The sequence below is a fragment of the Galeopterus variegatus genome, unplaced genomic scaffold, assembly GCF_000696425.1.
Source record: "Galeopterus variegatus unplaced genomic scaffold, G_variegatus-3.0.2 Scaffold6606, whole genome shotgun sequence".
In the NCBI taxonomy this organism is placed as follows: domain Eukaryota; kingdom Metazoa; phylum Chordata; class Mammalia; order Dermoptera; family Cynocephalidae; genus Galeopterus; species Galeopterus variegatus.
The window spans coordinates 108,799-124,807 of NW_007732717.1; the positions used below are offsets into that span (position 1 = coordinate 108,799).

General features: G+C 47.3%; 1 protein-coding gene across 1 annotated transcript in view; it reads left to right on the forward strand.

Moving 5' to 3' along the window:
- Positions 1-16,009, forward strand: part of LOC103606480 (uncharacterized protein FLJ43738) — a gene marked incomplete at its 3' end in the record, with an annotated part of 33,733 nt that overhangs the window by 16,414 nt on the left and 1,310 nt on the right. The window contains 4 exon segments of the mRNA XM_008591070.1: positions 4,400-4,555; positions 4,654-4,844; positions 5,172-5,290; positions 5,292-5,505. Of these exon segments, the coding sequence (XP_008589292.1) occupies positions 4,400-4,555; positions 4,654-4,844; positions 5,172-5,290; positions 5,292-5,505 (680 nt within the window).

The window sequence follows — 16,009 nt, forward strand, 5'->3', positions numbered from 1 at the left end:
AGGGTTGCGATCCGTTGCCGGTCACGAAAAAAGACAAAAAAAGGAAAAAAAAAAAAAGAAACTAATTTTTAAAGTATAGAACACATTTAAAGTATAAAAATATGAAATTCATAGGCTTTCGTGTAGACACAAGTTTCCATTTCCCTGGGATGTATGCCCAGGAGTGTGTGATTGCTGGATTGTATGGTAAGTATATGTTTAGTGTGTAGGCAGAATTCCAGAATTCCCAGCCCCTAGTGGACACCCTCCTTCTCACAGTTACTCAAACACAAGTGCTGCCAGGAAGGGATTTTCCAGAGTTCATTAAGGTCCCAAATCAATGGATCTTAAGCTAGGAAGGTGGGCCTGACTGAATCAGATGAGCCCTGTGAAAGCAGTTTTCTCTGTTGGTCTAGACCAGAGACAGGGGAAGTCAGAGGTCCAAAGCATAGGGAAGATTCAGTGTGTCCTTGCTGGCTGGAAGATGAGTGGGGACACGTGTCAGGGAAGACCGGCGGCCGGGAGGAGCTGAGAGCAGCCTTGGCTGACCCTCAGCAGGGAAACAGGGACCTCAGTCTTAAAACTGCAAAGCACTGAATTCTGCCAGCAATGAGATGGACCCTGGAAGTGGATTTGTCCCCAGAGCATTCAGAGCAGAACTCAGTGGCCTTGCTTGATTTCAGCCACATGATGCCCTGAACTATGCCAGTCACGGTGCGCTGAACTTTTGATGTTTGGCCCACCAAACTGTAAGCTACTATATTGTTTTAAGCTGTGTGTGGTAAGTTGTTCTACAGCAAAAGAAAACTAATACCTTTAGTTCTTGTTTCTTTTTATTGGTGGCTAGCCGGTACAGGGATCCAAACCCTTGACCTTGGTATTATAACACCACACTCTAACCAACTGAGCTAACTGGCCAGACAATACCTTTAGTTTTTAGAGAAACCATCAAGCGATTTTCCAGAGTGGCTATAACATTTTACATTTCCACTAGCAATGTATGAGAGATCCAGTTTCTTTGCATCTTTGCCAGCTTCTGGTATTGCCAGTATTTTTAATTTTAGCTATTCTAATAGGTGTGTAGTGATATCTCATTGTAGTCTTAATGATCTAACAGTTGGTGATGAACATTTTTTCATGTGTTTATTTGCCATCCGTATATCCTCTTTGGCAAAATGTCTTTCATGTCCTTTACTCAGTTTCTAATTGGATTATTTGGTGGCTTTTACTGTTGAATTTTGGGTTTTTAAAAATATATTCTAGATGTGAGTCCTTTGTCAGATACGTAGTTTGCAGTTTTTTTCTCCCAGTCTGTAGCTTGTCTTTTCAGACTCTTAAAAAGTTCTTTTCCAAAGACAAAGTTTAAAATTCTGATGCAGTTTTATTTATTGATTTTTCTTCTTTTATAGATGATGTCTTCGGTGTCAAGTTTAAAAGATTTTTACAAAGCCTGGGGTCCTGAGTATTTTCTCCTATGTTTCTTAAAAGTGTTATAATTTTATGGTTTACATTTAAATCTATGATCCACTTAGAGTCAGTTGACTTTGGCATAGTGTGTGAAGTTTATGTTGATGGGTTTTTTTGCCCATGGATATCCAATTGCTGTAGCACAATTTGTTGAAAATACTATCCTTCCACTGTGTGTGTGTGTGGGGGGGGTATATTCCTTGGTATTTTCTACATAGACTGTCAAGTGATCTGCAAATAGGGATGATTATATTTCTTTCTAATCTGTATGCCTTTATTTCCTTGTTGTGCTGACTAGGACTTACAGTACTATATTATACATTGCTTTTGTACCTTTGTCAAAAATCAGTTGATCATAATTGTGCGTATCTATTTCTGGGCTCTCTACTTTGCTCCACTGATCTGTACATGTGTCCCCTCACCAGAACCGCATGGTCTTGATCACAGTAGCTAACCCAGTGATGCCTCCACTTTATGCTTTTTGAAAATTGTTTTAGTTATTCTAGTTCTTTTGTCTTTTCATATGAATTTTACAATAATCTGTCTATATCCACAAAAACCTTGCTGGAATCTTGATAGGAATTGTGCTAAACCTATGTTTCATTTTGTGAAGAACTGACATCATTGCTACGTTGAGTCTTCCCATCCGTGAATGTGGCATGTCTCCACTTATTTAGGTCTTGACTTTCTTTCATCAGCATGTTGTAGTTTTTAGCATACAAATCCTGTACCTGCTTTGGTAGATTTATGTCTAAGTAGTTTTTTTTTTTTTTTTTTTGAGTGATTGTAAATGGTATTGTATTTTAAATTTCAGTTTCCAAACATGCATTGCTAGTATATGGAAATATAATTGATTTTTGTATGTTGACCGTATATTGGGCAGCCTTGCTAAACTCACTTATTGGTTCAAAGAGTTTTTGTTTGTTTTGGTTTTGGTAAATTCCATGGGATTTTCTAACTAGACCATCATTTCATCTGCAAATAAGGATAATTAAATTTCATCCTTTCTGATCTGTATGCTCTTGTTTCCTTGTTGTGCTGGCTAGGACTTGCAGTACTATTTTATGTAAGAGTGGCGACAGCCGACATTCTTGCCTTCTTTCTGATCTTTGGCAGAAAGCATCCAGTCTTTCCCCATTACATATGACGTTAGGTGTAGGGTTTTGTAGATGTCTTTTGTCAGTCTGAGGATGTCTTAGTCCATTTCTGTTGCTTATAACAAAATAAGCTGGGTAATTTATAAGAAAACAAAATTTATTGCTTACAGTTTCAGAGACTGGGAAGCCCAAAGTCCAGGGAACACATCTGGTGAGGGTCTTCTTTGGTGGTGGCTTTACAGCAATGCAGGGGTCTCTCGTGGCAGAAAACGGATGGCGGAGCAGAGAGACAGAGACTCTCATCATGCTCTCCTTTTAAAACCCCCAAACCCATGCCCTGCCCACCATTATTAATCCATCCACTACTGCACAGTCCTACAATCCAATCACTTCTTCAAGGTCTCACCTTTCAGTTACCATAATAGGATTTCCCACCCTCAAAAGTCACAGTGGCCATTAAGCTTGTAATATGTGAACTCTGGGGACATGATCAGTCAGCCCACAGCAGAGGCAGTTCCACGCTTCCTTCTTCGCTGAAGGTTTCCTGACTTGCTGGTTCACAAAATTCATGAAAAAACAATTCCAGGTAGACTAAAATCCTATTTCTTAACTTTTAACTTTGGAATAATTTTACATTCACAATAAGTTGCAAAAAATAGTACAGAGAGGTTCCATGTTCCCATTACCCAGCTCCCAGTGGTGGCATCAGTGGTGACACACATAGTTACAGTGCTTCATTGACTGACACAGTACAACTAACTACAGTGATCTGATCTTACTCAGATTTCGACAGAAATATCTTTTTTAAAAGCAAAATTATATGATGCTTTTTTAGATAATATTATTGGAGAACATATTTTAATGACCTCAGACTAGAGGGAGAATTCTTGAACAAGACAAATACAAAGCATAAAGAAAAGAATGATACCTTTGGCTATGTTAAACTTAATAACTTCTGTTCATCAAAAGACACCATAAAGGGGCCTGCCCGGTGGCGCACTGCTACAGTGCGCCGCTTGGTAGCGCGGTGGCGCTCCCGCCGAGGGTTCGGATCCCACATACAGACCGGTTCCCGCTCACTGGCTGAGCGAGGTGTGGGAGCAACACCGAGGTGTGGGAGCAACACAGAGGGTTGCGATCCCGTTGCCGATCCCGGTCCGGTACGGTACCGGCGCGACACTGAGGGTTGCGATCCGTTGCCGGACACGAAAAAAAAAAAAAAAAAAAAAAAAAAAAAGACACCATAAAATTGTGAAAAGACAAGGCACAAACAGAAAAAAATGATTTGCAATGTGTGAAAATGACAAAAAGCATCCTGAATATATGAAAAGTCTTGTGAATCAATAAGAAAACAATAAAAACACCCGCATGGAAATGTGTACGAAACTCGGGAGCAGATGCTTCACAAGAGGACCTGCGGGTGACCAGACACACAGATCCCTGCACGGGGGTAACAAGGGTTCGGGTGGACGTCGCCAGGCTCGAGGAGGCGCAGGGACGACCCGGCAAAACAGGCCACAGGCACAGCGGCCGTGTTTAGGAACCCTGCCCAGCCGGGTGTTGCCAGGGCAGGGGATGGTGGAGGGTGGCCAGGGGTTGGGGCGGGAAGGAGACAGGGGTTGGGTGAGGGCGGGAAGGGGTGCGGTGAGACACGAACCAGCCCAGGCCGGTTTCACTGTTTTCACTGCCAAATCCCTTTCAAGTCCCCAGGTTTTGAAAGATTTCGACTACCAGACGGCATTTATTATCCTTGCATTCCTTTTGTTTGTTTTTAAATAAACAAAAAGTCAATGAAGAAAAAAAACGAAAGCTCTGTGGCACAGAGCACAACCGCCAGGTGTCCAAAGACCCTGCAGAGCCACAGGCACGCCGAGGCTCGCGCGCCGCCGCCGTCCCGCGCCCCCGACCCCTCCGGCGGCCCCCGGGGCTGTGCGTGCGCAGCGCGGAGCGGGTGGCCGCGGCGTCCCAGCGCTGGGCGGCCGGGCTCGCTGTTCCCGCGCTGTCCCAGGAGCGTGTCCGAAACAGAGCGCGGACGGGAGGACCGACTGTTTATGAAGTGCGCTCAAACGTGCGCCTCTGCCCAGTCTGCTGTCCTCGCGGAACCTTCTAGAACAGCCCGAGCGGGGGCGGCTGTGTAACCGGGGAGGCCTCCAGGGCCACGGGGCCTCCGCTGCTCATTCCTTTAGGGAAAAGCCACTGACCAGTGCTGGCTCTCGAAGGGTGGCCGAGGTGCAGCGCCAGTCCCCCTCTCAGGAGGCCACAGTCGGAAGCAGAGAGGGACACAAAGTCAACTGCAGCCGGGTGCCTTGGGACCCACGGCCAGGCTGTGCTCAGCCTAGCGCCCGGGACAGGGAGAGTGGTGGCTCTCTCTGGAGGGCAGGAGAGGCTAACCTTGGACAGCTCGCAGACGTTCATCAGGAGGACAGTTTACTGCCATCTGGTATGGTATGGGGCACGAGGTGCAAACCGTATCTTGGTATTTTTAGAGACAGCAACAGGTCTGGCCTGCAGGGGCCCCAGCCAGTGCTTGTTGAATGTACTAATGAAAGAGAAGGAGCAGGCAGGAGAGAGAGAAATGCACCTGGGACCAGCCAATCAGCCTCTCAGAGTTTTCATTTCCTGCTGTAGAATAGGGGTGGTGATACCTGTCTTGCAAGGCAGGTGAGGCTGAGTGAGGTATCCGCTCTTTGTTCCAGGATCTACGACATCTGCCAAAACAGCACTGACCTCAGGGAGGTGACAGTGAGAGCTGCTGCCTTCCTCTGCCGTGATCAAAGACTTGAGAGAACTCACAGACGAAACACTGTTGGCCTTAATATCTCTGCCCACCCCCGGTCTTGAAGACTTCCAAAATCGGAAATCCACTTTCACCTTGGAGATCCATGCCCACCAGGAGAAGTACCTGCAGTGGCAGAGCACCATGGTGCTGAAGAATAAAGACCAGAAGGACAGCCTAATCCAGGTGGGCATTCTTCCCTCCCTAGGCATCACGCTCCCAGGCCGGGTTCACCCACCTGGGCTCTCCCGTCACCTGCTGAGATACAGGGCATATTCCTGAGTGGGACACCTGCCTCTGTCCTGTATCTGCCCTCCTGGCCTGGGATACTGGGCTGGATGGGCAAGAAGTGCAGGGCACAGGGCTGAGCCACACAAGAAGCTTTCACTCCCAGCCCTGACTTACCTCGTCCTTCCTGAAAAGTAAGAAGGAATGCCCTTAGGTATACGAGGGTAGTTCAGAAAGTTTGTGGAGGTTGGGATCCCCATGCTGGCCAGCTGCCAAAAAAATAAAAATAAAAATAGTTCGTGGAAAAATAGAATTAAAAGACAATACAAATCTTTCCATGAACTTTTTGAAGTACCCACATGGTCATCTTGGCCTCCAGAGTTCATCTTAGAGGAAGCACTGTCGTGTGTATGTGCGTGTGTAACATCTTGCTTAAGCTGCTGAGGGCAGGGGTGTCGTAAGTTATCTGAGCAACACAGGAAATGAACTAATGTGAGCAGAGAGGGACAGAGCAGGAGACTGAGAGGCAGGGACGGAGACGGAGGCTGGTGCTGCGTGGTGTGAATGGCCAAGGAGAACCTCCCTCACCCCTATGCCAACCAAAAAGACCTAAAACCACAAACATCTAAGGGGTGACTTGAAGCATGGCCCTACAGTCTAATCACCTCTTCAAGGCCCCACCTTTCAATTACCATGATAGGATTTCCCACACTTAAGAGTTACAGTGGGGATTTAAGCTTAGAATATATGAACCTTGGGAGACACAATTCAATCAATCCACAGCACTTGCACTGTAGTGGTCTGCAACAGTTTGGAAATTTTTTAAAGTGGTCCTTCTCCACAAATACATCAAGCAGCACTGAATTAGATGTCTTTTAATTAAACAGCAATTGAGGTGATCCCTAAAGCAAAATAGTGTGAATAGAAACTATTTCTCCCTCATTAATGACACTCAAAACAATTTCCCCTACATATACCACTTCTAATACGGATATCAACACAATCGTCTTCGTCCCCAGCTCAGCACGTTCGTCCCTGATTTTGTTCAGCTTTCCTTGTCAATGACAAGTGATGATGATTGTCCCATGAAACAAGCAGCCCTGGACTGACATTTAGAAGCCCTGGGTCTGGTGCTTCATCTCCCCTCACTAATTGTGTGGCCTTCGCCACCCCAAGCATCCACTTTCTCACTCATAACATGCAGGTGATATTTACTTGAGGTCCTCGTGAGACTCGTGGAAGCTAGCGGGTGTGAACGCTGCTCACTGAGATGTGCAATTCCACATCAGTTACCATATGAGCTTGAGCACGCTGCCGCTGATAAGAGTCCCGTGGTTACCAGGTTTGACCACTTGAGTCTCTGTCCCTCCTGCACACACATCTGCCCCTACTGTTGAGTGTGCAATGGAGCGGGGCTACTGGTGTCCCTCCTGTCACTGACATCTACTTCCTGTGCTGAGCGAGCAAGGGAGCAGGGTCACTGGCTGAGGCCCTGCTGTGGAGCCACGTCAGCCTGAATCCAGCCTCACCTCAGCCACTCTTCACATGTGTGACTTGGGCTCCTCACACAGCCTTTCTTAGTGTCAGCTTCTCTTCTCTTATGGACGACCCTTTTTGTTTCAGAAGGTAGTTGTGGGGCTCAAAAAAGGTCATGTGTCCTAAAGCATGAAGCAACTAGTTATTTGTAGCAGATTTGGGCTCTGCTCTTGTCCCTACCTCATGGCCTAGAAAATGACTTAGTTTCTGGTCTCTAGTTCAAACCAGTGAATGGCCAATGTTTCCTAAGCCCCTCTGGCCTTCTGGGCTCCACCCACCCCTTCAGCTGCCAGCCTGACATAGGATGTGGATGTGGACCCGCAGTTGCAGTGATGTCCTGGGTCACAAGCTGTCAGCCCCAGGAGCCTGCCTCTCCTAATGGCACCTCTCATCAAGTGTCTCCAGAGAATTCTGCAGAGGGCCTCAATCTCCCCCATTCCTGGTCCATTGAGGCAGCCACCCGATTCGTCTACACTAGTCATATGCTCCCAACTGCCTTCTCCCCTCTGGCCCCATGACCACAGGCTCATAGGTGACTCCCTATGCTAAAGTGACAGGTGACCTAAAGGAGGTCCCTATGCTAAGTTACAAGTGACTCCTCAGGGTGGTCTACAAAGAAAACGGTCCCGTGACTCTCTTCACTCTGCAGCCTCTTACCACAAAGCCCAGTCTCCTGCACTGAATACACACAGGTGCTACTGAGCCCACTGTACTTGCCTTCTCAGTCCCAGTGGTTCACCTGGGCCTTGCACAGTGGGCTGTGTTAGAGGAAGATCATTCTGGTACCAGTGGGCAGGCCACACGAGGAAAGAAGGACAGCCTGGAGACTAGGTGGCCTTCAGCCACAACCCAAGGATAACTGCTATAGGGAGAGACATTCCGGGGCATGGAGGAAAGAACTCTCTGAAAGCAATGGTCAAGAAAAGAATGCGGTGCCTCATGGTGGGGAGTTCAATTGCAATGAGCAGTTTTCAAATTCAAAAAGCAGCAGAACCTGTTATTCAAACAGATGTAGTGCAGAAACCAAACATGTAAAACAGATAAAAGCCAAGCAGTTCTGATTGAGGCTGCTGATGAGAAAGGTCGCCCAAATCCCACCCACTCAGCTTCCCGCTTGTCCCCACCATAGCCCCAGGGGCACTTCCATGAATAGCTGGGGTCCAGCTGAGGGCAGTGTCACAACCACTGGCCTAGAGGACCTGGAAGGTCTCTTCCCATTCTGAGACTGTAAGCATCACTATCATGTTCCTGCTCAAGCCCCAGTAATGTGGTGAAAGATGACCTTGGCCTGATCCAGGGTGGTAGGGGTGCAGGTGCCTAAAAGTGGTCAGATTCTGAAGATAACCCTGAGGTAGAGAAAACAGGAATGCTGTCGGATTACATGTGGACCAGGAGAATAAGAGGAGTCAAAGGCAACTCCAGGTCTTTGGTGGAACTACGGAGTTGCCGTAAGTGAAGGCTGGTAACAAAGGCTGGTGGGGGAGCAGGATTGAGTGGGGACTAGGAACTCAGTTGTAGATATGCTAATTTGAGATGCCTCTTAGACATCCAAGTGGAGCTTGTGAGTAGAAAGGTAGATATACAGAGCGTGGAGTTGAGGGGAGACGTTCAAGCTGGACAAGTAATTTGAGTCATCAGGACATGGATGGTATTAAGAGCAGGACATGAGTGAGATCATCAAAAGGATGACTGCAGGTGAAAAGTGGGAAACACTGGCCAGTGTTTAGAGGTCAAGGAGCCAACAGAGGAGACAGCCAGCGAAGTACACAGGAATTCAGGAGAGAAAGGTGTTCAGAGCCAGGTGAAGAAGGTGTTAAAGAGGGTGGAGTGACGGACTGTGACGGATGCCACTGATGGGTCAAGTCGGATGAAGACTGAGAGCAGACCACGAGATCTCACAACAGGAGGTCACCCCTCATTTCCACAACTGTCAGCAACAGGCCTGAGTGGTGTGGGCTCTAGATCCAGTAGTGAGGGAACAGCGGAGACGCGGAGGAGAAAGGACAGAGCTGCCCTTGAGCAGGCCTGGAGTGGACAGGCCTGATGTTGTCACAGCTGTCACGATTGTTACGTTGCTATAAGCACAGAGGAAACCCTTGGAGGGTTTCAGGCAGGGGCGTGGCATGATCTGACTTACGTTTTCAAAGGCCACTCTAGCTGTTGGGTGAAGAAAGGGTTTTAGTGGGGAAAGAGTAGAAGGTGATGAGGGCCTGGGCCAGGGTGGGGCAGTCACGAGGAGGTGAGAGTGCTATGGGCCCCCAGGGGCGTGGCATGATCTGACTTACGTTTTCAAAGGCCACTCTAGCTGTTGGGTGAAGAAAGGGTTTTAGTGGGGAAAGAGTAGGTGATGAGGGCCTGGGCCAGGGTGGGGCAGTCACGAGGAGGTGAGAGTGCTATGGGCCCCATGCTAACAGGGGACCCTAGTTCTAGGAGCCCGGCCCGACTTTGTCCCTAGGACCAGGCCCCTATCATCATTCCCCCCAGACCTGGACCCTGCCTTATTCTCTTCTCCTACCTTGGAGCCCCAGCCCTAGGGCCACTAGGCCTAGTTTACACTTACAGACTGCCCGTCACCTGCTCCACCTGCCTGTTAGACCACTACCTCTGGGAGCTTCTCCCTGAAGCCAGCTACCTGCCTGTCACCACAGCCTCTTCTAAGGAGGGGTCCCAACCCATCCTATTGATCTTTTCACGTGTTTACTGAGTACCTGCCGTATGCCCAGGCAGTGTGACAAGCAATAAACTAGACAAAGAATGCCCAGTCCAAGTCAAGGTCTATAGATGGGAAGAGCTTTTAAGTGAGTGAGCTGTTGGATACAGGTAAAGTTAACTCACAATTGCCTATGCAGAAAGAGAATGTGTAGCTCATGTAACTGAAAAGTGAAAGAGTAGGTATTCAGGTGTGGCTTGATCCAGGTGTCACCAGCTTGATGTCTCTTCTGCCCTCTCAATCTCCCTTTCTTAATGCCTTTTATCTGATTTTCTCAGTGTTGGCTTAACACCCAGGCAAGCACTCCCCATGTGGTGGCAAACGTGGCCTCCAGAAGCTCCAGGCCTGTATGCTACCAGCAGTTACTTCAGCAGAAACAAAGTGCCTTGTTCCCAATAGTCACCAGCAAAAGTGCCAGGGCTGAATCTCATTGGCCGGAATTGGGTCACATTTGCCCATCCTTGAACCAACCACTGTGCCTCAGATTGTCTAGATATGAGTTTAGGGGCAGGGATGGATGACCCAAATGAACACTGCAGTGCTGTATACAGAAAACAAGGAATGGATGCCTGTAAGTGTGCAGATTGCAGAAATGGTTACAAATTTTTCCCCTTCTGTATGCACACCTCTGCATGATGTGACTCTGTCCGTCAACAGGTGGGCCTATTTCTCCACTCATTGAAGCTGGGCTTGATCATGGACTTGCTTTGACATCAACAAAGGTGATGTAATCAGAGGCCTGAAAAATACTTGTGCCCTGAGGCTTTCCCTCTCCCTTGCTGCTCTTAGAAACCTTCTAACCACCACCATGTGAGCAAGCCCTAGCCATCCTCCTGGATGATCAGAGACACGTGGCCAAATCATCCCTGTCACCCCAGCTGACGTCAAGTCACCTAAAAGACACATGAGTGAGGCCATCCTAGACCATACAGTTCCAGCCAAGCCACCCGCTTACCACAGAGCTCAGCCAGCTCTGCCCAGAAAACTGCTCAACATACCCACAGGCCAAGGTAAATAATAAATATTTATCATCTTAACCACTACACTTGGGGGTGGTTTGTTCCAAAGCAATGGCTAACTGATACAGTGAGCAAAATCCACAGTGGTCCTCCGCAGGAGTCTTCCAGTTGCCTGGAGAGTGGCTTGGGAGCCCCAGTCCTTTGGTCCCTGTTCTCCCTGACAGCTGACTCCCAGCAGTCCTCTCCTGCTCTCTTTGCCCCCGATGCTGATCTTTGCGCTGCTTCCAATCTGGTGCTGGGCTTTATGGGTGTCGAGGCAGGACCCTGCAACTGCTGTTGTCTCCGTAGGCTCCTAGCTGTTCCTCCTTTACAGGGAGGCAGCTCCCCTACCTGGATTTTCTGTGCCAGAAAATGTCCCCCACCATCTGTCATGTCTGGGCAACACAAGTTCTTTGGTTCTTAAAGGCTGTTTAGTTTCCCAGAGCCCCCTGGGAGAGCTGAATGCTCCTCTCGGGTGCTGAAGCAGGTTGCACCTCTCATAGCACAAGCACGCCATGCGTAATCACTCTCCTCCACTAAACCACGGGTGCCTTCCACAGATGCAACCCAGCCCTTCTCATCCCAGCTCCTCCATGCCCTAGCACAGCCATGAATATAGTAGAAACCCAGCGAATGCTCCCCGGGTGAGTGACCTGGACAGACACCGAAGAGGTGCCTGAACCCGGAGCCCTGGGACACAGGGAGTGCTTGGGGCTCAGGGAGCAGAGCAAAGAACCATTGAAAGGAGACAGAATTCTCACCAACCGGAATAGTGTACAGTGACTCAGGGAACATGGCTTAGAGTCCCACAGACCTAAATCTGAATCCATGCTTTGCCACTTATCATCTGGTCTTGGATAAGACACTCACATCTCTGAGCCTTATTTTCTTTTTCTGTAACATTGGGATTATAATGCAGATATGGATCGAACTGTGCCCCCCCCCCAGTTTTATGTATTAGAAGCTTGATCCTCACTGTGACTGATAAGAGAGTGGGAAATCCTATTATGGTAACTGAAAGGTGGGGCCTTGAAGAGGTGATTAGATTCTGAAAACCATACCTTAGTGAACAGATTAATAATGGTGGTCATGGGCATGGGTCTGAGGGCGTTAAAAGGAGAGCATGTGAGAGTCTCTCTCTGCTTCTGCCATCTCGCAATGGGATACCCTCTGTCGCTGAAACCACCACCAAGGAAGCCCTTCACCAGATGTGTTCCTTGGACTTTGGACTTCCCAGCCTCAGAGACTGTAAGCAATAAAATTCATTTTCTTTATAAAATACCCAGTTCCAATTATTTTGTTATAAGCAACAGAAACGGACTAATACAAATGCCTACCTCAGAGGGCTGTCATAAGGATTAGGTCTTTGAAAATGCTGGAAAGCACCTAGCAGAGCATCTGCCACACAATGAATGGCTGCCTATGGCAGTAGGAGTAATTGTTATCATGATCACTATTATCACTAATAAACATTATTAACCAGAGGGTATAGAGATTAAGTGCGCTAGCTCTGAATTCAGACTGCCTGGGTCCAAATCTCAGCTCTACCACTTACCACGTGCAGCTCGGGGTCTCTCAGTGCTGTCCCTACTGAAAGGAAGCAGAGCTCCTTGGAGAGATAGCTGGCTTAAGGTCTGGGGCTGGGCAGGTGCTAGATGAGCCTGGAGCATCTTATTGTGTCCCAAATAAGGAAGGTGTTGGAGACTAGTGGATGTGAGAGCCAGCTTGAAGTTGCTTCTACTGACTTAGGCATCAAAGAGAACATTAGTTGCAACTGATTGAAATGCACTGAATATTTTTAAATCCAGAAATTGATAATGAGTCTCAGCAGAGGAAAGGAAAGCCCTCATCTGCTGCCATTGGAGGTAGTCCTGTCAGTTTCTCACTCTAAAAGTGGATGAAGAAGAGGAAAGGGTTAAGCATTTACTCTTCCTTTCCAGAATGAGTTGTACTATAGGCAACTACTAGCCCTTGTTGATGAGAATTCTAGCTAATAAATATAGGAGAAAAGATACAATTAGAAAATCATTTTGCAGCTCCTAATAAAAAAATTTTTCCAATATCATTTGAGATTTGAACCTTATAAAATATTGTTTCCAGCAATGATCACCAATGGGTAATAAAGCCATTAAGTGCTGGTTGATGGGGAGCCAAATATTTGTCAGGTTCCAAATGATTAGGTTACAGTCCACTTGTTGCTCACAAGGAAAATGCAGCTTTTCGAGGGAGGAATGTGATGAACCCACCTGAACCTATCATTCAAGCTTATCGTTTCTAACAGTGGCCACCAAACAGCGCGCGCCTCCCGGATGTGATGTAAGAAGAAGGACACGTTGCCTAGGAAGTGTTCTTGCCAAAAATGGTGAGACTGAATCTGATCAAAGGCTTAGATCCAACCCCCAGTTGAGAAGACATACAGGGGAAGTCAGCAGCAGCCAGTGAACTGACAACCCAAGGAAGCAATCAGACAAATGCAGGCTGCGGGTCATTCTGCCAGAGAACGAGCCAGAGCTCAGTGAGTCATGGACAGCAGACGCTGTCCTAGAAAAAGGGGACTTCAGAGATGTAACACCTGTTATTTCCTTGTTTGGACCCTGAATTGAACCAACTTCTAAAAGACATTTTTGGAATAATAAAGGAATTTGAATATGGATTAGGTATTATATTATATTGATAAATTATCATTAATTGTATTCAGTGTGATAATGGGACCATCATGTAGAAAAATGTCATTTTTAGAGACATAAGCTAATGTCATCCGGGGGAAATGTCATGATGTCGGTGATTTATTTGAAATTCAAAAATGGTAAAGAAAACTTGGAAAATATAATTGTTAAATCTAAATGATAGGCATAATGGTACTATTAACAGTACTATTCTCTGTATTCTTCTGTAAGTGTGAAATTTTTCACAAAAATTAGAGGCTACTCACCCTGACTGCCATCTTACTAATGGCCACATGGCGGCAGCAGAGTATGGGGCTGGATGCGGGCCCTCACTTGAGGAGGAAATGCAGGGGGACAACCACCCCATTCCTTCTTTATTCGTTTCTTTCATCTTATCCTTTCATTTAACTGACCTTTAATGAGCACTTACTATGTGCAGGGTCCTGTGCTGGGCCTACCAGGGACAAAGAGTGGAATTCACCTCTGTCCCTTCCCTCCTGCAACCACATGTGTAAATAGTGTCTGTGTATCTGGATGCCAGGAAGAGGCAGTCACCAGGAGCCTCTGTCCTGCTGGGTCTGTGCAGATGCTGGTATTTCTATGCTTGACATCACTGAAATGGACACCTTGGCAGGGCATGTTGGAAACAAAGAAATTAATATGGGGACTGGAAGGAGCCGGCCACTTGCGCTGTATGAGTTGACCTACATGAATTCGGGTTCGGAAAGTTACTTTACCTTTTTGAACCACATGGGCTAATAACAGTTCATACTTTATAGCTTTTGTTTGGAAGAGAATGGGGTCATCTATGTAAATTGCTTAGCACAGTGCCTAGCACATAGTAAGTGCTCCATATAAGCATATCTACATAAGAACATGTTCCCATTTACAGCTCTGGAATAAAAGCCGGCATCGGGTGTCTGATTTACGTGAAGGCCCCAAGGTCTGCTGGGGAGGATGGCAAACATTCGGGTTCGGAAAGTTACTTTACCTTTTTGAACCACATGGGCTAATAACAGTTCATACTTTATAGCTTTTGTGTTGGAAGAGAATGGGGTCATCTATGTAAATTGCTTAGCACAGTGCCTAGCACATAGTAAGTGCTCCATATAAGCATATCTACATAAGTACATGTTCCCATTTACAGCTCTGGAATAGAAGCCGGCATCGGGTGTCTGATTTACGTGAAGGCCCCAAGGTCTGCTGGGGAGGATGGCAAACATGGCTTCGGGACTGGGGCACTAGAATTAAGACCCTCCGAAAGGCAAGATCGTAATTATCGCAGCTACATTTATTGAGGGTTTCCACTAGCAAGGCTATGAGGCAGGTGCTGTTACTGTCCCTGTTTTAGAGATGAGGAAACTGAGGCACAGAGCTGTTAAAAAACTTCTGCGGTCTCTCAGCTGTAAAGGAGGGGAGGCCAGGATTTAAACCCAGGCAGTCTGCCCATGGAGTCTTCATTCATATCCATCTTCTTGGAGATGGGTGCTGTGGGAAGACAACACATTTAGCTAGAGACGAGGGTGTCATCCTGCAGCTGACAGAAGTCAGTGGAGCTGGGGAAGGGGTTGCAAGAATGTCCGAGATCATGCTATGAATGTGTTTCTCAAGAGTACCCCCAGAGGGTAGGGCTCTTGGTTATCTCCCTGGGGTCTGCCTGCCCAGCATCATTTTTCTGATAATGGTTTCCCTTCCTTTTGGGAAACCATCCTTACCCTACTGTCAACCATGTGGTCAGGCAAGGCTGACCCCAACCCCTGGCTCAAGAATGGACAAGTGACCAGACCTGGTTAGTGACAGTAAGACCCACCCTCCACTCAATGATTGGCTCATTGTAAGCATGTGACTCAAGCTAAGCCAATCAGAGGAAATCCTGGGACTTTTCCTCATCGACTGGGAGAGAGATACACTTTTTTCTGCAGATGTAACTAAGTGCTAGGAGGTAAGCCTGGGACTGCTGTGGGCCACCTTCACCACCACTTGGGGAGAGTCAGCCTGAGAAGCAGACAGTATGAAGGAGAGCAGAGCTGGGCAGTGGACAGACCCAGTCCTGTTGACACCCTTGGAACACCTGGACCCAGCCTGCCTGACTCCAGTTTCCTCCCTGGGCTTTCATTCCGATGGGGCAAAAACTACGCCTTTTCATTTAAGCCAGGCCGAGAGGGGGCTTTGTCACTTGTAACCCACATTTCTCAGCAGCATGATGTAAAGCAGAAAGAGCCAAGGTATTAATGAGGCCATTACAGATCTGTGAGCACCATCTAGGTTCACGTCAGTTAAATGAATCAGCAAATGAAGAAGGAAAATCTTGTTCCACAGGTGACTCTGTAAATTGCCTGGGAAGAAGGTCTGCAGCTCAGCTCCATTTGTGGGCCACCAATCCCCATATCAGGAAGGATTCATACCAGTTTCTCAGGGTTCAGGTGGGGTATGTGTGGCAGTCTGGATGGAGAAAGGAAACCGAGCTGACAGTCCAGAACCAAACCTGGGTTGGGGGCACTCAAGGCCCATAAGTCGCAGTAATAACAACTCTTCCTCCTTGTCCTTCTTCA